Source organism: Aquarana catesbeiana, linkage group LG03 (genome assembly GCF_042186555.1).
Source record: "Aquarana catesbeiana isolate 2022-GZ linkage group LG03, ASM4218655v1, whole genome shotgun sequence".
NCBI classification, from domain to species: Eukaryota; Metazoa; Chordata; class Amphibia; order Anura; family Ranidae; genus Aquarana; species Aquarana catesbeiana.
Window position 1 is genome coordinate 576,993,663 of NC_133326.1, and position 24,770 is coordinate 577,018,432.

Consider the following 24,770-nt stretch of genomic DNA (forward strand, 5'->3'; position numbering starts at 1 on the left):
TGCGCATTGCACAAAAAACGTGTGCGTTTTTTGGGCATTGCGGTGCGAACTACAAGCCTATTATCTCCTATGGGAACGCATCTGATTCGCAGATGCATTGGCGTTCTGAACAAGGATTTTCTCTTTCTCCTCACTACATCTCCCCCTCTCCCCCCCCCTCCCTCCCCCTCTCCCTGCTCTCTAATCCTGAGCAAAAACGCAATGAATCCGTAGAACAGGAGATTTTTATCTCCCCAGTGAAACCTGAGCTTCAATTCGCACCGCACATGTGTGAAACCAGGCTAAAAGTTAATGGGAATGCAAGTAACAGCTAGTATTTCTAGTGCCAGGGACCCCCAGTGATTTTGTATTTCCAAGAAAATTCCTAGTGTCCCTAGTGTTTCTTAGTGGAGAAGATTCCTAGTGTCCCTGATGTTCTGCGTGACCCTATAATTAGGGTTGTCACCTCATCCCTTTAAACCTGAACACCTTTGAATTACACAGGTTCTGAGGCTAATTAAATGCAGATAAGGCACCTCGTGAGTTTAATTACCACCTTAATCAGCCATAGAACCTGTGTAATTAATATGTGTTCGGGTTTAAAGGGATGAGGTGGCAACCCCACCTATAATGCTTAGTGTTCTTTGTAGCTGGATCCCCTTGTTCCTAGTATCTGTCTGCAAGCGCCTCCCAGTGTGATCTCTGTATCCCCAGTGTTCCTGGTGTTATCCATCCTCTCCCCAGAGACTGTGTTCCTGTTTGCAACCTGTATGCTTACACTTGTTGTGTCCTTCGAGCATTCCAGTGTACTCGTGTCTCAGTTTCCCTTGGGTACCTTGACAGCTTTCAGCCTTCTTTCACCTTTGTTATCCCCTGTGAGTTTCTGCCTGCTATTTGTGTTAGCATCATCTGTGTCTGCAGTCCGCCTCAGTGTCTCCCTGTGTATTACTAGTCTGTTTCCAGCTCAAAGTTCCAGTGCACAAACTGCTCCTAATCATTCTTTTTTGTCTCTGTGCTTTGTCGCTTTCCCCTTGTCTCTTTGCATTGCTACCTGTTCCCAGTGTCTGTGTTTCCGTGCACATCTGCCAGCTTGGCCCGTACTTCCTACTGTCCTGTGATCCTCAGTGCTATGAGGGATTCTTACAGCACTGTTCACTAGTTCCCAGTATCTGTCTGCTTAGGTGATTTTGAGAACCACAACCTGGGAATAGCCTGCAGCACAAGCCATCTCCACCTTCAAGAACACTGGAGAAGAAAGAACTGTGGTTGGAGGAAAAAAAATTGCTTTGATTCCCCCGTCAACACCATTAGTGTTGATGGGGGAACCCCTCTCTCAGCGCTGTTATTTTCTGCCAGCGGGGAGCCTGTAAGCAAGTTAAAATAGCCAGTTAGGTGCTGACCCAGCCGGGAGGATAGGGGTAATGCCTTTCCCCGTTCTTTGGTCTCTTGGCGGGTTCTATTCTGGGTCCGGCCCACAATTCCTGTGATATATAAATATCAGACAGTGATACAGAGGAAGGAGGATGCCCATGGAGAGCTCTAATGTGTGGAGCCAGATTCTCCTTAGAGAGCCGGCTAAGGTCAGTTCGAGTTTGAATCGTCTCCCACAGCACGTTCCCGACAAAGGTCTAGTAGAGAGCAAATGACACCCGCAAGGAGCAGTAGTATGTTGTTTATCACCATCGGGATGTAAAGCCATCAGGACCTGGGGTTTGCCCCAAAGACACCAGCCCCAGGGGAATGTCTTTGATGGACTCTGTTTTACATGAATACTACCCTTGCTGGTATGCCGGGGCAGCCCACTGCCTGTAGTCAAAGTTAGGGAATTAGGGAAGAATTATGCCTTTGAATGTTGGACTCTAATTACCTTTGCACTTTCCTAAGTAAAGCATTTGAAACGTTGTGCCTGCCTGGTCAAAATTTGCTGAAAGGGGTTTAATGCAAGGAACACATACACATTGGGGTATGAAGACATCGGTGTGGAGTGGAGTAGTATGAGGACACAAGTGGTTACCTGGGATAACGGAAGTTTTACAGCAGCCTATCAATAGCGTGTACCCGTTATAGGTGGTTGGCCTCTAGTCAAAAGGGAGATGTTGTTGGCACTCCTTCTGCCAGCTGTTTGTCTCCCAGAGCAACGGGAGCTGACTCGCGCCTCAGAGGTTTTCCTGAACAGAGGTATGGAAGTTCAAGAGTTAAGTTAAATACACGTGTGGAGCCCTGCAGAGTGCACGGCGTGGTCCACTCTGATACTGGGGAATGGTAATGGAAAACACTGGACAGGTGGATGTGGACAATGATTGGCATGTCCCTCCTAGATGCGACAACAGAGAAGGGTATACATTGTCACAGGGACCTGAGAGTTAACTAGAGAGTAGTTGTATTGCAAGTGTACACTGTGTATGTTCATCTCTAAGAGCAGAGGCCCGCCTTAAGGTTGAGTATTCCCCCCACGGCAGCCTCAGCCTTGTCCCAGGGCATTGATGAAGACAGCACAAAGCAAAGGTACCCCATATGCAGAAAAGTGACCCTGTACAAGGTGTAGGGTCAGGGGTAGGCCTCTCATGTGAATGAGGTGGGAAACATGGAGGACATGATGACCACCCTGTCACCCTGAACTGCCCTACAAGACTTCGATAGATCAACTTCAGTACAACCAGTCTGCCCATAGATGGATTGAAATTTGGCTGGTTCATGCTGAACTGCCTGAATTTCAATCCATCTATGGCGGACTTTAGACTCTGTGCCTCGGCCCTTCCAAGAGCTCTCACCTTTAATGTGTGGGCAAGCTGGGTTTTCCCCCAGCAGTACCAATAAGTATCCTATCTGTTTTAGACTCCTCATGTACCCCAACTGTATCCCTGCATTCCTTGGAATCCCTGTGCACCTCTGTGTTCGAGCCGGTTCACACGGGGGCGACTTGTCAGGCGACCTAGCCACCTGACAAGTCGCCTTCCGTTCTGTACAATGGAACCGTTCTAATCGGAGCGACGCAAGTCGCTCCGACTTAGAAGAAAGGTTCCTGTACTACTTTGGGGGCGACTTGCATAGACTTCTATACAGAAGTCGTCTTGCAAGTCGCCGTGGCAGTCGTGTGCAGGTCGCCTCGGTGAGGCGACCTGCAAGTCGTGCCGTTTCTAGTGTGAACCGGCTCTTCCTCATGCATATCATTAATCCTGTGTCTGTGTAAGCTCAGCATCCCACTGCTGTAAAATAAACCTGTACTGCTGTCTTTCTGTGAGCCCTGCACCCCAATGCTGTACAGTAAGCATCTCTTACTAAGTGAGTTCAGCAAAAAAACAAAAACAAAAAAAAACTGTACCATTTCAGAAGCCATAAAATTCATAATGAACAGTGACAATCAGGGACAATACCAGAAAGAAAAAATCCTAGGGAAAAATCTTTCAAGGAATCAAGGAATCTAGGACTCTAAACATAAACTTATTTTTGATTGGTTGCTGTTTTTTTTTTTTTTTTTTTTACACTGGGGGAAATTCACAATTTTTAGATTGCCTGTGTAGGGTAGGGCACATGAGTGCCGGGTAATTCCCCAGGGTGCCCACTGTGTTTTGCCATAGTTAACCTTCAGAGTAGGATCAGGGACCCCCTTGTAGTGAGTAGGCAGTATAGTACCATAAGTAGTTGCTAGAGGCCCTCAGAGTAATAGTAGGATGTGTCAATATATGGAGATAGGGGAAGCAGGGAAGTAAAGGTGCAGGACTATTGGTGCTACTCATATCCCCTTTGCATGGGATGCAGGAACACCCTAAATGGTATGGGCCACTCAAGTTGGCTCTCCTCTCATTATGGTTCCCTCTATTATTTACAACCTTAAAAAATGTGTCATAGCCATTGGGATGACTGAAGTATATGCATGAAAATCAGCTGGTTCAGTAAACAGTTAAAAGGTTTTCATCATTTGGACTCTTCTTTCTTCTAACCGCAAGACAGAGACATCCTCTGGAAATAGACGGTACTAGATGAGGCTGCTTTTGGAGTCTATTTTAAGGCCTGAAGCAGGAATGGGATGGACTACTTGGAAGGTGCAGGCTAGACCGGTCAAGAGCCTCACAGACTGTGCTTGTGTATTGGCAGGTTCAAGGGGTTAATCTGAGGAGGATTCCATGCCCAAAGTGCTCTGGTAGGTCTAGGGTACTATTCTATGTCCAGGCAGGAACGTTCTCCCCCACCACTTGGTTAGCTGCACATTTGGAAGACATGCTGCTCTCTTTATACAACACTCGTAACACCATCTTATATCTTGGCCTGCCGAATTCTGGCCATATTCAGTGTGCAAGCAGGTCCAGCTACCTTATTTTTGTAGGTAGGTTTAGATTGTAAGCTCCTGTGGCGGACAAGGACTAATGTAAAGGATTTTAAGAAAAATGTAAAGAATGTATAATAACTTAGTGGAATAAAAATATGATAAATAAATAATAAGGAATCACGGAGCTCAGTTCCCTTCAGCCTTGCCTCTAATGATGTTACAGACAGACACAGACGAGGGGAGGAGGGAGATGTCTGCAAATCAGTATCTGTAATCTATAACAGACTAATGAGTGACACAAGAGTCAGCCAATGCTGTATAACAAGAAGGACAAAACTCATCTTTGATGCTTGTCTCTGCTATATAAAAGAGCACTGGGGCTATCCTAAAAGAAAGTTATGAAACAAAATTCTATTTTTTGAGGTCAAAAGTCTAACTATACAATTCTGAATTATGAATCGTATTCAATAATTTTTACTTTTAGTCTCAGATTTATGACTTTAATTAGAGAATTTTGAGGTTTCATCAAGTCAGAATTCTGAGGTAATAAAGTTGGAATTCTAAGTTTTAGGCCTCATGCACATGGACAGAGGTGCAAAATTCCTGACACTTTCTAGTGCCCAGGAGAACTGTACAGTGCCTTGAAAATGTATTCATACCCCTTGAAATTCTCCACATTTTGTCATGTTACAACCAAAAAGGCAAATGTATTTTATTGGATTTTTCTGTGATAGACAACACAAAGTGGCACATAATTGTGAAGTGTAAAGAAAATGATAAATAGTTTTCAAAATTTGTTACAAATAAATATCTGAAAAGTGCATTTGTATTCAGCCCCCTTTACTGTGATACCCCTAACTAAAATTTAGTAGAACAATTGTCTTCAGAAGTCACCTAATTAGTAAATAGAATACACCTGTGTGTAATTTAATCTCAGTATAAATACAGCTGTTCTGTGAAGCCCTTGTTAGAGAACCTTAGTGAACAAACAACATCATGAAGGCCAAGAAACACACCAGACAGGGATAAAGTTGTGGAGAAGTTTAAAGGGGTTGAAAAGTCTCAAGGCTTTTCACCTTAATGCATTCTATGCATTAAGTTGAAAAACCGTTTGTGGTGCAGCTCCCCCCCCAGAGCCCCCCTTTTACTTATCTGAACCCGATCTTTCCAGCTCCAGCTGCTGTCTTGGGTCCCCTTTGGCTCCCGCTGCTCTCTATCAAATCCAGTGACACGGTAGCCGGGGCCGAGCCCTGCTGTCTGAGTCAATGGACGCAGCAGCAAGACTCGGGTGCGCGCTTGCACGAGTGCCCCCTATGGAATGCAGCTCTCCGTTGGGGCACTCGATGCAGGGAGGAGCCAGGAGCGCTGCTAGGGGACCCCAGAAGAGGAGGATCCGGGCTGCTCTGTGCAAAACCCTTGCACAGAGGAGGTAAGTATAACATGCTTGTTATTTTAAACAAAAAAAACACAAACCTTTACAATCACTTTAAAGCAGGGCTAGGTTATATAAAAATATCCTAAGCTTTGACCATCTCACGGAGCACTGTTCAATCCATCATCCGAAAATGGAAAGAGTATGGCACAACTGCAAACCTACTAAGACATGGCCGTCCACCTAAATTGACAGGCCGGGCAAGGAGAACATTAATCAGAGAAGCAGCCAAGAGGCCCATGGTAACTTTGGAGGAGTTGCAGAGATCCACAGCTCAGGTGGGAGAATCTGTTCACAGGACAACTATTAGTCGTGCTCTCCACAAATCTGGCCTTTATGGAAGAGTGGCAAGAAGAAAGTTATTGTTAGAAGAAAGCCATAAGAAGTCCCGTTTGCAGTTTGTGAGAAGCCATGTGGGGGACAGAGCAAACATGTGGAAGACGGTGCTCTGGTCAGATGAGACCCAAATTTTACTTTTTGGACTAAAAGCAAAACGCTATGTGTGGCGGAAAACTAACACTGCACATCACCCTGAACACACCATCCCCATCGTGAAACATGGTGGTGGCAGCATCATGTTGTGGGGATGCTTTTCTTCAGCAGGGGCAGGGAAGCTGGTCAGAGTTGATAGGAAGATGGATGGAGCCAAATACAGGGCAATCTTAGAAGAACACCTGTTAGAGTCTGCAAAAGACTTGAGACTGGGGTGGAGTTTCACCTTCCAGCAGGACAACGACCCTACACATACAACCAGAGCTACAATGGAATGGTTTAGATCAAAGCATATTCATGTGTTAGAATGACCCAGCCAAAGTCCAGACCTAAATCCATTTTCCTTCCTCTTCACAATTATGTGACACTTTTTGTTGGTCTATCACATAAAATCCCAATAAAATACATTTACGGTTTTGGTTTTAACATGACAAAATGTGGAAAATTGCAAGGGGTATGAATACATTTTTAAGGCACTGTATGTGTCCTGTACTGCCACCAATACAAGCGAATTTCTGTACGTTTTCTGCATTGGCGTTTACTCGTGCGTACAGCACTTCTCCCCAAAGTGCGCCACTTTGGCATTTGTGCAGAAGTGCCATAGGGACATGTGCAGGTAAATGTCCATGGAGAAGCCATTGATTTTTACCTAAGCATAACTGCATAGAGCCAGTCATTTGAATTGAGGGCCGTCTATGACACGTGCGGCTCCCCCAGGCACCAAATATTTCACACCCCAGCACACAGGAGCCACTAAGCATCTATGCGTGTGAGGTAGAGTTGCCACATCATCCCTTTAAACCCGAACACATAATAATTACACAGGTTGTGTGGCTGATTAAGGTGGTAATTAAACTCACTTGTTGCCTTATCAGCATTAAATTAGCCTCAGAACCTGAGTTTGGGTTTAAAGGGATGAGGTGGCAACCCTAGTGTGAGGCCTTAAGCCTCGTACACACGGTTAGAATGTTGGCAGGGGATTGTCTGTTGACAGACTGTTGTCCTAAAATCTTACCATTAGTACGCTCCTTTTGACGATTGTTGTCCAACTTTCGGGCAACAAATGTTGGATGACAGGCTAGTAAATTTTCAGCGGACAACGGTTTGACGTCAGAATTTGGTATGGTCAGTACACAAGTCCGTCACACAAAAGTCGAAAGTACAAACACTCATGCTCAGAATCAATTTTCACCAAACACAAAATTAGCAGAAGGGGCCCAAAGTGTGGCGCTCAAGAGCTGAAATTCCTCGTAGTACGTCACTGCATTCCTGTTTGTGGCACGACAATTTTGTACCATTAGTATGCAAGACAAGATCCTGGCACACTCCCTTTTTACAAAAATCAGACGCTCGGTTCGCCAACAATCGTACCGTGTGTACGAGGCTTTAATCTCAGAATTTTAATTTTCAAACTCAGTTTTGACTTTTTATCACAGAATTCTGACTTTTAAACACAAAATTCTGACTTCTAAGTCAGAATTTTGTTTGATAGATTTCTTTTAGGATGGCCCCAGTTTAGATGAGCAAACATTTGTATAAATATCAAGGTGAAAACCTGTAACAAGAAACCTGTGCTGGCCATAATGAGCTCTGTCGTCCTTCAATATTCTCAGACAGGACCACAAGTCAAATTGATCGTCTTTCCTGGTAGAGCTTTTTAAAACCTCAAATTTCAGCCCAGACACATTCATCTGCTTGCCAATGTACAATACATGTCAATTGTGTTTGGGGGGATTTTATTTTGCAGGGACAAGCTTGCTGCAGGAGATCGTGTATCTAGTGAGCCAGGGAGCCGATCCTGATGAGATTGGACTGATGAACATTGATGAACAGCTGCCTGTCTTAGAGTATCCTCAGCCCGGGTTGGATATCATCAAGGTATTGTTCAGAGTATTTGTAGAAAGAAAAAGCCTCAATTGATTTCAGCTGAAAGCAAGCATCTGATTGGTTTTTAGACATGATCACAAATAGGTAACAAAGAGGATACTATGGTCATGATTATGGTCAAATTAAAGATATATGGGGGACTACAAGTACAAGCATGCACTATTAACCTCCCTGGTGGTATGATTATTTCGGATTTTAGGTGCTGAAAGCGGTACAATTATTTTGCATGGAAATTTGGCGTTTTATATTGTAGGTCTGTAAATCTTAACAATAACACACTTAAATCTGTCCAAACCAGAGTCTAGTAGATATCCCGGGTATGATCAAGTTTGAAACACAAAAACATAAATTATAATATAATAAATAAAAATAAATAATAAAAAAAAATAAAAAAAAATAGTAATAAAATAAATTTCCCCACAATTCACTATCGCTCAATTCTGCAAGTGTTCTAATTTACTATCGCTGTTTTCTAGCTGGTCTAAAGCCACTTTTGACGTAAAGGGACACTTTTTGGTTGCTATGGACAATCTCCAGTTTCCAGGCAGAAAGAACAGTGTATATCATGTAAAACTGCATGCAGGGCATGGGCCAGAGCACTGGGGACAAAAGGGATGTGAAATCATTTCATACAGTACTGTAATCTGTAAGATTACAGTACTGTATGTGTTATGATTTTGACAGTTTTTTGAATTTGCCGCCAGGCTCCGCCCCCGTGCGTCGCGCCGCTCGCAGGGAACGGAGCCTGGCACGGAGAGGCTTCGGAGGAGGACGGAGCCCTCGGACACTGCGGGGGACATCGCAGGATCCCGGGGACAAGGTAAGTAACGCCGCCCCAGGATCCTGCAATGCGATTCCGAGTGTGGCTCGGGGTTACCGCTAATGGTACTGAATTTTAACCCCGAGCCACACTCGGGAAAACCGCCAGGGAGGCTACGGATCAAGCTATACTGGTAGGGAAATAGGTTAAAGCACAGCTTCACTCTCTCAGTTAACACTGACTATTTTTAATCCTTATGCTGCTAGCATTAGTAAATAGATAGGAACATATATCATATTTACTTGCTTTAATCCCTTCTGTTATACTTACCTGCTCTATGCAGTGGTTTGGTACAAAGCAGCCCAGATCCTCCTCTTCTCAGGTTCCCTGATGGCGCTCCTGGCTCCTCCCACTGAGTGCCCCACAGCAAGCAGCTTGCTATGGGGGCACCTGAGCTGTGTGTCCATTTACACACATGCCACGGTTCGCCCCCCTCTCTCCTCATTGGCTCAGTGACTTTAAATGACAGCAGCGGGTCTCAGCCAATCAGGAAAGAGAGTCCCGGGCAACCGAGGTTCTTGTGCAACATCGCTGGATCAAGATGGGGCTCAGGTAAGTATTGGGGGGGGCTGAGGGGGGCTGCTCCACACAGGTTTTTTTTATCTTAATGCATAGAATACATTAAGATAAAAAACCTTCTGCCTTTAGAACCACTTAAACCAGATGATTTCAGTTTTTCTGTCAAGTACTACATGGCAGTCTTTAAAGTGGTTCTAAAGTCAGAAGTTTTTTTATCTTAAGGCACACCTTCTGTGTGCAGCAGCCCCCCTTAGCCTCCCTAATACCTGAGCCCCATCTTGATCCAACGATGTTGCACTAGAGTCTTGGCTGTCCGGGACTCTCCCTCCTCATTGGCTCCTGCTGCTGTCAATCAAAGTCATTGAGCCAATGAGGAGAGAGAGGGGGCAGGCAGGTGACATGGGAAGCTGCAGAGTGAAACAGGAAATTCAGATATTACTTGCCTAGCTGTAGAATATAAAAAGTAGTATGTAAATCACAGGACAGGCTGAACAGAATTGAAACTGTATTAATACTTTTGAGCCATGCCTAGCTTATCATCACAAAATCATCAAGAAACAACTGACAAACTGTCAGTAGGCCAAGGATTAGTAGCAGAAAGCAATTGCCATACATATTTTGTTTATAAAATATGTATGGCAAAAATGGCATATATTATATTGAATCCTTCCAGTGCTAATAATATACACTGATCAGCCATAACATTATGACCACCCGTTATAACCCATCAAGACATGGACCAGCCATAGCATGCTGTGGTATCTGGCACCAAGCCACCAGTAGCAGATCCTTTAAAGGATAAGTTCACTTTTTTTTTAAATAAATAAATGCACAAATTTTTGTGCATGTAAAAAAATGTGCATTTATTTTTTAATTATTAAGGAGTCTGTAAAGCATTGCACGAGCAATCAGCAGATCACTGGTGCCATGCAGGTCCCCTGCAGATTTTTCAGTGTATCTGTGTGCCTGTACATCCCATACGGGCAAGCAGATACACTGGCAGGAAGAATCAATGAACTTCATTGAGAACTACAACAGCAACAAAGGATGTCAGGGCTTGTAGTTAATACACACACAGAGCTGATTTTAAAAAGTGACAGCTGGTACAGGAAACTTCTCCCTGTACTGCTGCCACAGGGAAGGGGGACCTGGTAGTGGCTGCAGCATTGGGAACAAGTTACATGTTTCACCCTAACAATGGTTGGAACATGTAACATGTTCCCAAGAGTGAACTTGTCCTTTAAGGCTGGGTTCACACCATTGCGAATTGGATGCAGGATCTCCGCATCCAATTCGCAATAGCAGGAGATTTTGACCGGCTCTCTATGGAGCCGGTTCACATATCTCCGCAGCGGGTCCGGTACGTTTTGCACAAAAATGCTGTGTGTCTTTTGGTCCGTTTCAGGTCCGAATTCAGCCTAAAATTCAGGCTGAAATCGGACCTGAAATGGTGAACCAGGATGCACAGGACCCCTGCTGTGAGCCGCATGCGGCTCATATGTGAACCGAGCCTCAGTCCTTTAAGTTGCAAGGTGGGGCCTCTATTGATTGGACTTGTTTGTCCAGAACATCTCACAGATGCTCAATTGGATTGAGATCTGAAGAATGTGGAGGCCAAGTCAACACCACAAACTCATTGCTGTGTTCCTCAATCCATTTTTGAAATTCATCAGACCAGGTGACCTTCCACTGCTCCATGGTCCAGTTCTGATGCCTGACACCTTTCTATCAGAACCAGAATTAACTTTTTCAGCAATTTGAGCTACAGTAGCTCTTCTATTAGATCAGACTACATGGGCCAGCCTTCGCTCCCCATCAGTTAGCCTTGGCCGCCCATGACCTTATTGTCGGTTTGCTGTTTTTCCCTACCTTGGACCACTTTTGGTAGGTCCTGACCACTGCAGTCTGGGAACGTCCTACAAAAGCTGCAGTTTTGGAGTTGCTCTGCCCCAGTTTTCTAACCGATACAATTTGGTATTTGTCAAAGTTTCTGAAATCTTTACACTTGCCCATTTTTTTCTGCTTCAGGGACTTGTTCACTTGCTGCCTAATACAGTGCCCAGTGGAGGATTAAGGTGGTCATGGGCCCCTAGGCTACTTTTTGTGTGGCCCCCTCCTAAGCATGCTTTACCAGAAAATCGTATTTTCTATCAGACATTTTGCCGCTTTGCTGTCCTGTAGCACCCAGGCAGTGACGTATCATTTGAAGACCAATATGACCTTATGAATCCTGGCAACATATATCCAATTATTATCCAATGCACGGAGCATTTTGTCAACCTATCAGTGTCACTCACTGGCTGTATAAACCCTGCCCAATCACAGCCCACGTTAGGCCTGAGGAAGGAGCGTAGCTCCAAAAAAGCCTCGCCTATTCATGCCCACTTCCGGAAGTGACATCATCCTCCTGGTTCCCACCGTGCGTTCGAACGGCAGGAAGTGCCAGCATCCATCGGCGCAGCCTGTCCATCGGACACCACTGCAATCCAGGAAACACCAGACTCACTCCCAGGATATATGGCAGCTTTTGCCAACATGCTTGTTCACTATGTACCTTTGTGAGTACCTTTTTACAGTTTTATTAAACTCCATGTTTTTTACTGCACTTAGAGTGGCGCCTTTGTTTCATTTTCAGAGTGCATATAACACGCACCCTAACATTAAGAGGGAAGTTTCAGGAAAAAAAAAATTCCCACAGCCCCCTGCACAGTACATAGTCCCCCTGCACCCTTTCCCTGCACAGTACACAACCCTCTGCACAGTACACAGCCCCCCTGCACAGTACTCAGCCCCCCTTCACAGTACACAGCCCCCCTTCACAGTACACAGCCCCCCTGCACCCTTTCCCTGCACAGTACACAACCCTCTGCACAGTACACAGACCCCCTGCACATACCACAGACCCCTTTCCCTGCACAGTACACAGACATCTCACATCTGCATAGTACACAGACCCCTTTCCATGCACAGTACACAGACCCCTTTCCCTGCACAGTACACAGACATCTCACATCTGCATAGTACACAGACCCCTTTGCCTGCATTTCACACAGGCCTCTTTCATTATAAAGCCCCCCCGCACACCCAGGAGACCCCCAGTCTCCTGGGAAAGAATACTCTGAAGTTGAGAAAACATCACTGCCAGCCCTTTCTCATACACCGCTCCTCCTGTGTCACTCATTGTAAATCAAAGCTTCTAAATACCTCAATTAACGCCGTTCTTCGTGACCTGGTCATGTGACTGCTCTCCTCTGCTGTTTCATTGATGGTCACATGACCGCTCTCCTCCTGCAATCAAAGGCTACACTCAGGAAGGAGGTGGAGCGGGAGGAGGAGAGCAGCCAGACAGAGCGGCTTTAATTGAGTTATTAAGAGACTTTCATTTACATTGAGAGTGACACATGAGGAGCTGTGCATGAGAAAGGGCTGGCAGTAATGTTTTCTCAACTTTAAAGTATGCTGGCAGTGCTGTCCCAGGGCCAGGAGAGGTGGTACAGCTGGCCTGACACCCCCCCAATGGGTGGCACCCGGGGCGGACCGCCCGATCCCCGCCCCCTGTTGGTAAAAAAACATTTATCGGTGTATTCGTATATCACGCAGGCATGGTTTTTATTATACATATACATAAATATATATAAAATAATAAAAATATCATGGCCAATCGGGGGCCCATGCACACGTGGGGCCGTAGGCTGCAGCCTAGACCAGCCTGTGCATTAATCCGCCCCTGACAGTGCCTTGAAAAATTATTCATACCCCTTGACATTTTCCACATTTCGTCATGTTACAACCAAAAACATAAATGTATTTTATTGGGATTTTATGTGATAGACCAACACAAAGTGATACATAATTGTGAGGTGGAAAGAAAAAGATAAATGGTTTTCAAAATTTGTTTTACAAATATGTGAAAAGTGTAATGTGCATTTGTATTCATCCACCCCCCCCCCCCCCCCAGTCAATACTTTATAGAACCACCTTTCACTGCAGTTACAGTTGCAAGACTTTTTGGGGATGTCTCTACCAGCTTTGCACATCTAGAGAGTGAATTGTTTGCCCATCCTTCTTTGCAAAATAGCTCAAGTTCTGTCAGATTGGATGGAGAGCGTCTGTGAACAGCAATTTTCAAGTCCTGCCACAGATTCTCAATTGGATTTAGGTCTGGACTTTGACTGGAATATTCTAACACATGAATATGCTTTGATCTAAACCATTCCATTGTAGCTCTGGCTGTATGTTTAGGGTCGTTGACCTGCTGGAAGGTGAACCTCCGCCCCAGTCTCAAGTCTTTTTTCCCATCAACTTTTCCCATCAACTCTGACCAGCTTCCCTGTCCCTGCTGAAGAAAAGCATCCCCACAACATGATGCTGCCACCACCATGTTTCACGGTGGGGATGGTGTGTTCAGGGTGCATTGTTAGTTTTCCGCAACATATAGCGTTTGTTTTTAGACCAAAAAGTAAAATTTTGGTCTCATCTGACCAGAGCACCTTCTCCCACATGTTTGCTGTGTCCCCCACATGGCTTATGGTGAACTGCAAATGGGATTTCTTATGGCTTTCTTCTTGCCACTCTTCCATAAAGGCCAGATTTGTGGAGTGCACGACTAATAGTTGTCCTGTGGACAGATTCTCCCACCTGAGCTGTGGATCTCTGCAGCTCCTCCAGAGTTACCATGGGCCTCTTGGCTGCTTCTCTGATGAATGCTCTCCTTGTCCGGCCTGTCAGTTTAGGTGGACGGCCATGTCTTGGTAGGTTTGCAGTTGTGCCATACTCTTTGCATTTTCAGATGATGGATTGAACAGTGCTCCGTAAGATGTTCAAAGCGTGGGATATTTTTTATAACCTAACCCCTCTTTAAACTTCTCCACAACTTTATCCCTGACCTGTCTGGTGTGTTTCTTGGCCTTCATGATGGTGTTTGTTCACTAAGGTTCTCTAACAAACCTCTGAGGGCTTCACAGATCAGCTGTATTTACACTGAGATGAAATTACACACAGGTGGACTCTATTTACTAGTTAGGTGATTTCTGAAGGCAATTGGTTCCATTAGATTTTAGATAGGGGTATCAAGAGTAAAGGGGGCTGAATACAAATGCACGCCACACTTCTGATATTTATTTGCAAAAAAAATTGAAAACCATTTATCATTTTTATTCCACTTCACAATTGTGTCCCACTTTGTGTTGGTCTATCACATAAAATCCCAATAAATACATCTAAGTTTTTGGTTGTAACATGACAAAATGTGGAAAATTTCAAGGGGTATGAATACTTTTTCGAGGCTCTGTATATCCCATCAGGTGCCATTGTAACCAGATAATCAATATTATTCACTTTGTCAGTGTTCATAATGTTATGGCTGATCAGTATAATTATTATACAGTATTAGAACTCACTTGGTACAGAAGGAGTAGCTGCTATCTGTTTACTTAGAAGCAGTATAATGGAGTGCAGAAATGTTAGTGTTATATTTCTTATTATCTAAAATATATGACAGCGTAAGTTTTTGTTGCAGGAACTGACTTCTCCACGACTAATCAAGAGTCACCTACCCTACCAATTCTTGCCAACAGACCTGCACAATGGAAAATCCAAGGTAACTTTGAAAAAGTAAAGTTGGCCATACATGTTGCAACCTTCCAGCAATTTCAAGCTATTTCAGTGGAGCGAAAAATTTAAATTGTAAGCAATAGAACGCGGAAATGAGTGGTTCAATCACAAGATGGTATGCAAAATGCCTTGACTGAACCTAATCGAAAAATCCAGCCTCTATCAATAAAATGCATGCTCCTTACACTGCAGCACAAATAACTGGCTCCTTGTGCTGCTTCTCCCTCTCCCAGTCTGAGCACTGTACAGGGACTGCAAGAGGCTACTACCAAATCAGAATTGGCAACTTACACTGCTTACATTCAAAAATATATATTAAAGCGGGGTTCCACCCAAATTTTGAACAATATCTGTATGTATTCTCTTCCTTGCCTAGATGCTGACATGCCGTTTAAAAAAATTTAAATAGCCGTAATTACCTTTTATTTTTCTATTCTTCTTTGCACTTCCTGGTTCTCCTCCCGTGGGAGTAGGCGTGTTTCTAGCCTCTCCCAGACTCCTGGGAGCTAGTCTCAGGCTTCCCAGGATGCCACTGAGCATGTGCGGGAACGAGCGGTGAATGCTGGGAGCACAGCATTCACCACATCCAGGAAATAAATGCTTGTGGGCTTCAAATGCCCACAATGAAGATGGAAACCGCCTGCAGTGAATAATATAAGTTATTCTTTCCGACGAAATCTGACACAGGCGGACATATTACACACAATATGTGAGTATGTAATGCTGAGAAGAAAAGTTTGTGAATGAACTAAAAAAAAAAAAAATGATAGATAGGTGGACCCCCGCTTTAATGATGCATTAATAAGTACAGAAGTCCATTTATTTACCTGGAGGTCAGCTTTAGAGCCTGGCTCCAGGAATTCTAAAAATGTACCTTTGCAGTTGGCCCCCTCACACTGCAAGGGTTAAATGCCGATTCCTATGATACCTAGTGGCCAAATGTGGTATTTTCCAATTTTAATTAAAAAAATTTGACCAGCACAGGATAAAGCCCAATAACAATCGTCTTTTTTTTTTTGCCCTATTAACACAGAGCAAATGTATCTGTTCTTTCACTAGGTAAATTGCTATGCATTTTTTCTTTTTTTTTCACAAATACACTGCTGCGCAAACTATGCATCCTGTATAATAATACAAATAATAATAATAATTACATATGCTTATACGGTAATGCTAAGGTCATAAGTGATTTTTTAAAATATATTTTACCCTTCTATATTATAAAAGAGTGTTCTGAACACACATAAAGTGTGAGTTGGGGGACACACACCCGCAACCACACAAATATATTGGGAGCAGTGGCTGTGTCTCAGTTGACATCAATGGGACTGCCTGCATGGAGATGCACAGAACACATGTGCACCACTGTGCGGGTAAACACGACCCTGCATGGGCATTCAGTATGGTACAACAAAATGTAGCGCTAAAGTGATAAAGAACAATATACGTGCAGTATATCATATGGTTATACAAACATGTAATAGTGCAATGAATCACACAGTGATGCAAAACATGTATGGAAAAAAATAGAAAAAAATGTACAGTGCTGAAAACAAAACTAAAAAGTCCCAAAGGTCAGAACCAATAATGGATCACTGTATACTAAGGTGAGTTCATGTGAGATAGAACATGGAAAGAGCCCACACTTGAAGTAGAATTGATATTCAGAAGTAGGATGTAATGGCCTTGACAGCACACAGAACACCAGGGATAGTGCGTCCTCCATCCAGGTTGAGGGGTAAAAACTCTTACTGGATGAAGTGGACTCACATGCCAGTGACATTGAGTCAATCACACTAGAAATGCCAAAATCATGGAACCCCAATGATGAATCCTGGAACTCCTATGGATGAAGATGAGGCAGGAACTCAGATGGCGGTCAACCAAAATGCAAACAATAAAAGCCGAACACTCTCATCAGAAGGTATATGGAAAGAAAAAATGCCTCCATATGGTGTAGATAAAAATGGATGGGTTTATTTCAAATACGACCATTGATCCATAAATATATCTATAAAATTGTGTTCACAAAGTAAAAGCAATGTGGGGAGCTGGGAGCAAAGCCTGACGTGTTTTGTCCCAATGGACTTCAACTGGACTTCATGCCCCAGTTGAAGTCCACTTTACATGTGCTTGCACGCAACCCTCACTTTTGGATAGTCATTCTATTTATGTTATTTGTGTATTATTTGCTGAGGGGTCATACCTTTGAAAGTCCTATTTTCATCTTCCTTTTTTTGGTTTGGTAAACTACCCAATTGGAACGTTGATTCCGCCATCATTTACTTTTAAAGCTAGAGGGGGGTTTCACACAGTGGAGACACCGCATCCTTATGCCCAGGAAGTTACAGGTCTTAGGGAGAAGTCCATGCATGCAATCTTGTGATCAATGCACAGAGTGATCAATCGCTCTATGTATTTCACAGAGAACATGGTCATCTTTCTCAGGACTATAGAGCCGAGAAAGTCCTGAGGAAGAGGAACATTTTCTCCTTGCGTAGACTTGTAGGGTAGTTGGTCGCTACATCTTCCATGATTCCCTCTTTGTTGCAAGGGTCACATAAGAGGCCTACCCCAGGGTGGGCTCTTCTGGGCTACGCTAGGCTCTATGAATAGGGTCACTGCCTTACATAGGGGGTTACCTTTACTGGAACAGCCGACTGATCTCCAATAAACTCTTTTGATGTTACTGTACCCCACTACAGTCACTTGTGCATTTAGGAGGGACACGCAGAGCCCTTGCCCTCTCCACCTGTCCAGCGTATCGGCGCTACATCACTCCCAGTAATGATATGGGGCCCTGCCATAAACCTAGCACAGACTCTATGCGTACACTTCACTTAACTCTTTCTCTTCCGTACCTGTGCATAGCATGAGGGCCTCACTGGTGCAGATCTGTTCCCATTGCTATGGGAGACAGATCACTACTGAAGGAGTGCCAACATTTCCCTTGCTGCATGGGGCTACCTGACCTGTCACATGTACATGCTTAGGACAGGCTGCTGTAGAAACTTTTGTTACCCTTGGTAACCACTATATCTCCACACTGTATGAACTCTTGTACCATTATCTTCATACCCCCATGTGTTTAGTGACCCAAGCTGTAACTGTATGTGCCAGTTACTTGCATTACACCCCTTTAGTAACTTCAGACCAGGCAAAGGCATTGTTTCAAACGCTTTAACTGAAAAAATGAACATGATGACATATACGGACAACAGTCCGAAATAATGTGCAGTCATTTCCCTAACATCCCTAACATCCCTAGTCCCTAACTCGGGCTTGTGGCTGCCCCAGTATACCTACATAAGCAAGAGTCGATAACTGGTTGAGTTCATGGACGGCATCGAACTCGGACCTCGGCATGGCACTGGAAATCCAGACTATGACAACGGAGAGAAGTCAGGGCCCCTTAGTAAGACAGAACGGACCAGACCAGAACTCAGCCAGGCAGAGAGCGTGCTGGGATCCAGACCTCCATCATTTATATAGCACATAGGACCAGGGGGTCGGACCCAAGAAAACCCGCCAAGAAAAACCCGGGAAACACAATTAACTCCAACCTTCCCAGCTGGGGCAGTGTTAACCACTACCTGCCTACAGACTGACTGATAGCATGGAAACCCTATTGCAAGAACTGTTTTTCACATTTGACATCAGACTTTCCCCATAGACCCATACCTCCTGCTCACAAGCGTGCAGTACCTGCATTGTGGATCAGTTTTGTTGTTTGGTGCTGGTGCGCAGATCTGGAGCCATTGTTTTCAGATATTGCTGTTCTTGGTATATCTTGGGCTGGAAAGGCTGGAGGTCTGGAGGCTGGAAAGTCATTATTATGATCAGCTCATTGTAAACTCATCTTCTGCTGCAGGTCATCTACATGGCACGAAACCCAAAAGACCTGGTGGTGTCCTACTATCAGTTCCACCGATGCCTGCGGACTATGAGTTACCGAGGAACATTTCAGGAGTTCTGCAGGAGATTTATGAATGACAAATGTAAGAAAAATGTTGACAGCTCTCAGTTGGGGGTTTTCTGAAATTTACTGAAGGAATGAACACTTTGGGGGTTTATTTATGATAATTCGGTGGTTGAATGTCGCAAGCATTTACCCAGCTCTAACAAATGAACTTAATTTTCTCGGCTCGTCATAGTGTTGTATGTCACCGCGTTCTTGACGGTCGTAATCTCACCGAACTTTTGCATGACCGTGTGTATGCATGGCAAACTTGAGCGGAATCCCGTCGGAAAAGCCGTCATATCTTTTTCCGACGAGAAATTCGCTTGTGTGTACATGGCATAACTTCAGCTTGTTCAATTAACCTTTGTCAATAAAACCTGGAAGCTGATTGGTTTCTTTGCAGATCTACAGTAGCTTTTGTACGCTCCAGTTTTAGTAAATCTCCCCCACTACATTCTTTATGAAGACACAAAATGTTGCAAACTGTTTTAGTTGGATATGTAAAATCTCGTCTCACCCTTACTTTTTTGTGATTGCAGTGGGCTACGGTTCATGGTTTGACCACGTCCAGGAATTCTGGGATCACCATTTGGATTCTAATGTACTTTTTCTGAAATATGAAGATATGCACAAGGTGAGGCCACTTTCTGTCCAAATAAAGAAACATTCATATCAGTTCAGAGCTCAGAGTCCACCTATTGCCCATGCTATAAATTGGACCTAAACAGAAGTGTTAACACATCAGCTTGCTAAATAAAGGGTAATAGAACAGCAGAAATGCTCACTTTACTGGAGAAAATGTTGCTCCAGCTTTACTCCAGTGCTCAAATCCCAGGGCTTAAGCTAAGGTAAGGACAAATTGATATGAACTCTATAAGTTCCCTTCGATAAAAATCATATGACCAAAGGCATATGCTTTTGGTCATATCACCAGAACTGGAGGGAGCATTTCTCCTAGAATGTAAGCTTTTCTGAGTTCTATTATTCTGTACATATCCAACAGGAAAGACAGTTAATATATCTTCAAAGTGGAACTTCTGTCATACATTTTGGTTAAATTTATCAGAATTGGGGATGTTTCATATTATTCCTTGTCCCAGTGACAATATTGCAAGGACACAAAACCATTAAAACATTTTTTAGAAGATTACTTCCTGACCCTATAACAACGTTGTCACTGGAATAGAAAGTGATGAAGAAATTAAAACTGGCAATTGACAATTAAAATTGACACAGCAGCACTTAAAGATGCTCTATGGCCGTTCCCCTGTATATGCTCATCCAGGGTCTGGCTGCAAATATTAATGCTGGATCTCTGTGATTGCTTATTATGCTGGGGACACATTCATATCGCACAGTTTTTTTTTAAAGAGAGTCTTATCTTTCACTACTGCTGTGTTTATTTTTATTTCAATTTGAATGAGCAAATGTTTTTTTGTCAACTTTTTTGCATGATCTGCTAGATCAAATAAAAAAAATACACCATGCACCGAAACTCATTATAAAGCAACAGAAGATTTTCCAATTCTATCGATTAAAAAAAACAAAAATAAAAAAAACAGAAGCTAAACATCAATGGGTCAGTCTTTCACTAGTTTGCACATCTGTTCTAATGTTAGAAAGCAATGCAAAGGCAACTGCGCCCCCTAGTGGTATATTGGCAGACATGTTGTACACACAATTCTAAATATTTTGATGGTAAAATCCATTGCTATGTAATATTGATAATACATTACATTTTGCATTTATTTTGTGTACACTGATATATTTGCAAAACACAACAAATTCTCTATTGCTAACAGCAACCAATCAGATTCTCCCTTTCACTGTCTAACCTGCACTAAAAAAATAAAGGTGAATTATAGTTTTTTTTAATTTTGAAGGTGAGCAGCTTAATGTAAATAATTGCTTTCACTCTGTATTAATGTTTTACAGGTCAGTTTTTTGTAGTTTTTTTTGCACAACTTCGTATACGGCAGTGCTGAACAATGGTTGTGGCTTTCTGAGCCTCTTGTATCACTGCAAGTTTAAAAATTGACTGCAATCTCTAATATAAAAAACTCTCAAAGCTGCCAGTACACTGTGGGGTTGATTTACTAAAACTTAAGAGTGCAAAATCTGGTACGGGCTGTGCATAGAAACCAATCAGCTTCCAGGTTTTATTGTCAAAGCTTCATAGAAGAAGCTGACGTTAGAAGCTGATTGGCTACCATGCACAGCTGCACCAGATTTGGCACTCTCCAGTTTTAGTAAATTAACCCCGGTGTGACCTAGGCTGGCAGCTGGGGAAGAGCCCATTTCCTTTTTATTGGCAATATTAATAAGATATTCCCATCAGATCAGTAATGGACCTTGTTGTGTATTGAAACAACCAAAGAAAGGCACCATGTTTAATAGGAAAACATAAGAACCCCAGTTTCTGATGTACATACAAATACAAGAAGATCACCATACTTTCTGGAGGCAATCTTACCTATTATTCCCGCACTGCAGGGCAAACAGGCTAACCACTGAGCTGACATGCTAAGCACTAGATTTACTGCTTTTGTCTCCTTCCAGGACCTCGGCACAATGGTGGAACAGCTGGTGAGGTTTCTGGGAGTGTCTTACGATAAGGCCCAGCTGGAGTGCACGGTAGAACATTGCCATCAACTTATTGACCAGTGTTGTAACGCAGAGGCCCTTCCTGTGGGTAGAGGTATGTGTATGATAGATCTCAACACGTTCCTTATGGCAGTCCAAGGAAGTATCCATTATTTTTCTAGGCACGAGCATCCAACAAGAATGGAGGACTTTTTTGTTGCATGTGAGAATGAGAAAGGGCTCGGTGGGCTGGAGATGCTGCCCAGTAACATTACAGCTATGCTAAAATCACAAAGCCCATTACATTTATCATTGTCCTATATCACACTTCTTCTTTAAGGTTGAGTGTCTTCATCAGGATGCATTTTGTCTCCTCCATGGAGCCCACAGATTTCACAGCGTAGGTAGAAATGAAAAGGCTCTCCTAATGTGCAGCTTTGGCCGTCATTTATATTTAGTGATTGAAGAGCAGCATGAGGAACTGGCAGACACTACCACCACAAGTAAGAATAATATTGATTGGAGGGGGGTTTCTAACGGACCAAATTATTTCTATTTGCCAAGAACAGTCATGTTCAGGACACCTATGGTGGCCATACACATGACAACTAGTGATCAGTCTGGGTTATGAGCGATCCCAGACAAACTTTTTTGCAGGTGTGTTTTTTAGTTTATTTTATATTTATGTTAACCTTTATTTTATTTTCTCGCCAGATATTTAAGTTTGATACATGTTTTATGTTCTGTTGACTCTTTTTCTTTTCCTTTGAATGTCATGTATGTTTTCAGTTCTATTTTTGTTTCTTTTTAGTGTATTGGTTGTTTTCATTCTGAAGATGTGATCAGGCAGTTCAGTAGCTTGTAATGCATGTGCCCCAGTTACAGGATCGCAGCAGGGGGCATCAGGTGGGTGTCTCATTCATATTGCAAGGTTGTCTCATAAAAAATACAGCAAGCTGCAGTGCTGTCCACAGGAAGATGGTTATCAGAGGTTATCTTTGTTCATGAATTAGGTTTCACAAATATTTTAACCTTTATTTCAGATTTTTTATGCTGAAAGTGGTACAATTATTTTGCATGGAAATTTGGCGTTTTATATTGTAGGCCTGTAATTCTTAGGAATAACTCACTTAAATCTGTCCAAACAAGAGTCTAGTAGACATCCCGGGTATGATAAAGTTTGAAATCTGAAATCATAAATTATAATATAATAAATAACTATAAATAATTATAACAAATAATAATAATAAAAATTATTCAATAATGTAATCAAATCAAAAACACTGAAATTTGCTCAGTTGCAGAATTTTCGCTGTCATTACTTTTCAGTGTTTGATGACAGATCTCCCCACAAATCACTATCAATCAATTCTGCGAGTGATTATAATTTATTATCTCTGTTTTCTAGCTGGTCTAGAAACCACTTTTGATGTAAAGGGACGGTTTTGGTTGCTATGGACAATCTCCAGTTTCCAGGCAGGAAGAACAGTATTTATAATATAAAACTGCATGCAGGGCACTGGACAAACCACTAGGGACAAAAGGGATGTGAAATAATTTGATACAGTAATGTAAGATTACAGTGTACTGTATAGTATATGTAGTGTGTGTTTTACTCTTTGAATTTGGCGCCGTTCTCCATCCCCATGCGTCTCAACGCTCGCAGGGAACGGAGCTCGTCTCCGTGATAGATCGAGCGGAGGCGGCTCGCACACAGAGCGGGGAGACATCGCAGGATCCTGGGGACAAGGTAAGTAACCTCTTCCTGGATCCTGTGATGCAATCCCGAGTGTGGCTTGGGGTTACCACTTTTGGTACTGAAAATCCACCCCGAGCCTCACTCGGGAATACCGTCAGGGGGGTTAAGAAGGTGCTTCCTATGTATTAGGGGAGATTTACTAAAACTGGTGCACACAGAATCTGGTGCAGCTGTGCACAGTGACCAATCAGCTTCCAGGTTTTATTGTCAAAACTTAAACAAGTTGAAGTTAGAAGCTGAGCACAGCTGGACCAGATTCTGAGTGCACCAGTTTTAGTAAATCCCCCCTACTGGGTCATTGTGGGTGTTTACAAGTTCCTGAAAGACCTGAAGCACTCCAAAAGCACAAGAGTCACCCCTTCTTTCTTTTCTTTTCCATGCTTTGTTCCAGCAGTACCCATTGCATGTGCTGATCAGCTTGTAGTGGTTGACAAGAGCTTTAAAGTCAGGCATAGGCACCTCAAATTTCAGCCGTTCAACCTGCAAGAGATTGAGAGAAAACAACTAGATTCCCCTATTCATGCTAAACAGCATGGATGGAGGGATCTCCAATGTATTCAGGCAGCTGAAGCTCTCATGGCTGCTGGCACTGCTGAACAGTAACTGCATCTGATAGAATGATACATCTGATAGGATACAGTCACTGTTGGGCTGCTAATTCTCCACCTGGCTCAGTTAATTTTTGTATCAACTTTGGTTGATTCCAATGGTGCTTGCAGAGATACCCATGGATCAGATTTCCTCTGATTCAGCAGGAATTGGCAGAAAGCCCACAAAGATTACATTTGATAGCTGTAGTAATGTAATGTAAAAAAAATCAAACAGACTGGTTGTACCCAGGTCCCTGCTGAACCAGCCGAATTTCAATCAACGGCTTTATGCAGACTGTCACCCTATTCTTCTAGCATTTCGGTCTTAGTTCCAAGGCTAGGAGTGAGCAGTTAGTGCACCGTACGACTAACAAAAATGTACAAACATAATTGCATTTAAAATTATACCAAAGGCTATTTTTTTTTTGTTAAATTAAAAAAGAGGTTATACTTACCTGCTTTGTGCAAAGATATTGCATAGAATGGTTTCTTTCTCCTCTTCTTGCAGTCCCCCACCAGCTCTGTCACCTTCCTCCCCTGGGTGCTTCCTTAACAAGCCAGGTGCTAAGGAGGCACCTTTGCGTGCATGATCCTAAGCTTTGGACCCTTTTGAGGAATCCTTGGTGTGCTGGTGACATTTCTTCACTCCGATTGTCTACAGATTCCAGCATGTGTTCATTACAGCACCCAGCATTACTGAGCAGCCATTTTCAGGAAGGTGTGCGTGGGGAATATTGCATTTGGACATGATCCTAAGCTGGGCTGTGTGTGTCCATAGGGACACACAGCTCCAGTAAGCCACCCCCCTCACTGACATTTTTCCGACAGCAGCAGGAGCCCATGGACCCACTGCTCAGTGTCTCCTGTG

At 43.3% G+C, this 24,770-nt stretch overlaps 1 protein-coding gene across 2 annotated transcripts in view; it reads left to right on the plus strand.

Annotated features, from left to right (window-relative positions):
- Positions 1-24,770, plus strand: part of SULT4A1 (sulfotransferase family 4A member 1) — a 49,107-nt gene that overhangs the window by 22,464 nt on the left and 1,873 nt on the right. The window contains exons 2-7 of one of the 2 annotated variants that reach the window (XR_012242988.1): positions 7,918-8,048; positions 14,915-14,995; positions 18,881-19,007; positions 19,510-19,604; positions 21,530-21,668; positions 22,365-22,459. Coding sequence is in view for 1 of the 2 variants with exons in the window: in XM_073621946.1 (XP_073478047.1) it covers positions 7,918-8,048; positions 14,915-14,995; positions 18,881-19,007; positions 19,510-19,604; positions 21,530-21,668 (573 nt within the window). In the remaining variant the exon portion in view is untranslated. The remainder of the gene's footprint in view (positions 1-7,917; positions 8,049-14,914; positions 14,996-18,880; positions 19,008-19,509; positions 19,605-21,529; positions 21,669-22,364; positions 22,460-24,770) is intronic. The other variant, XM_073621946.1, reaches the window with a different exon arrangement.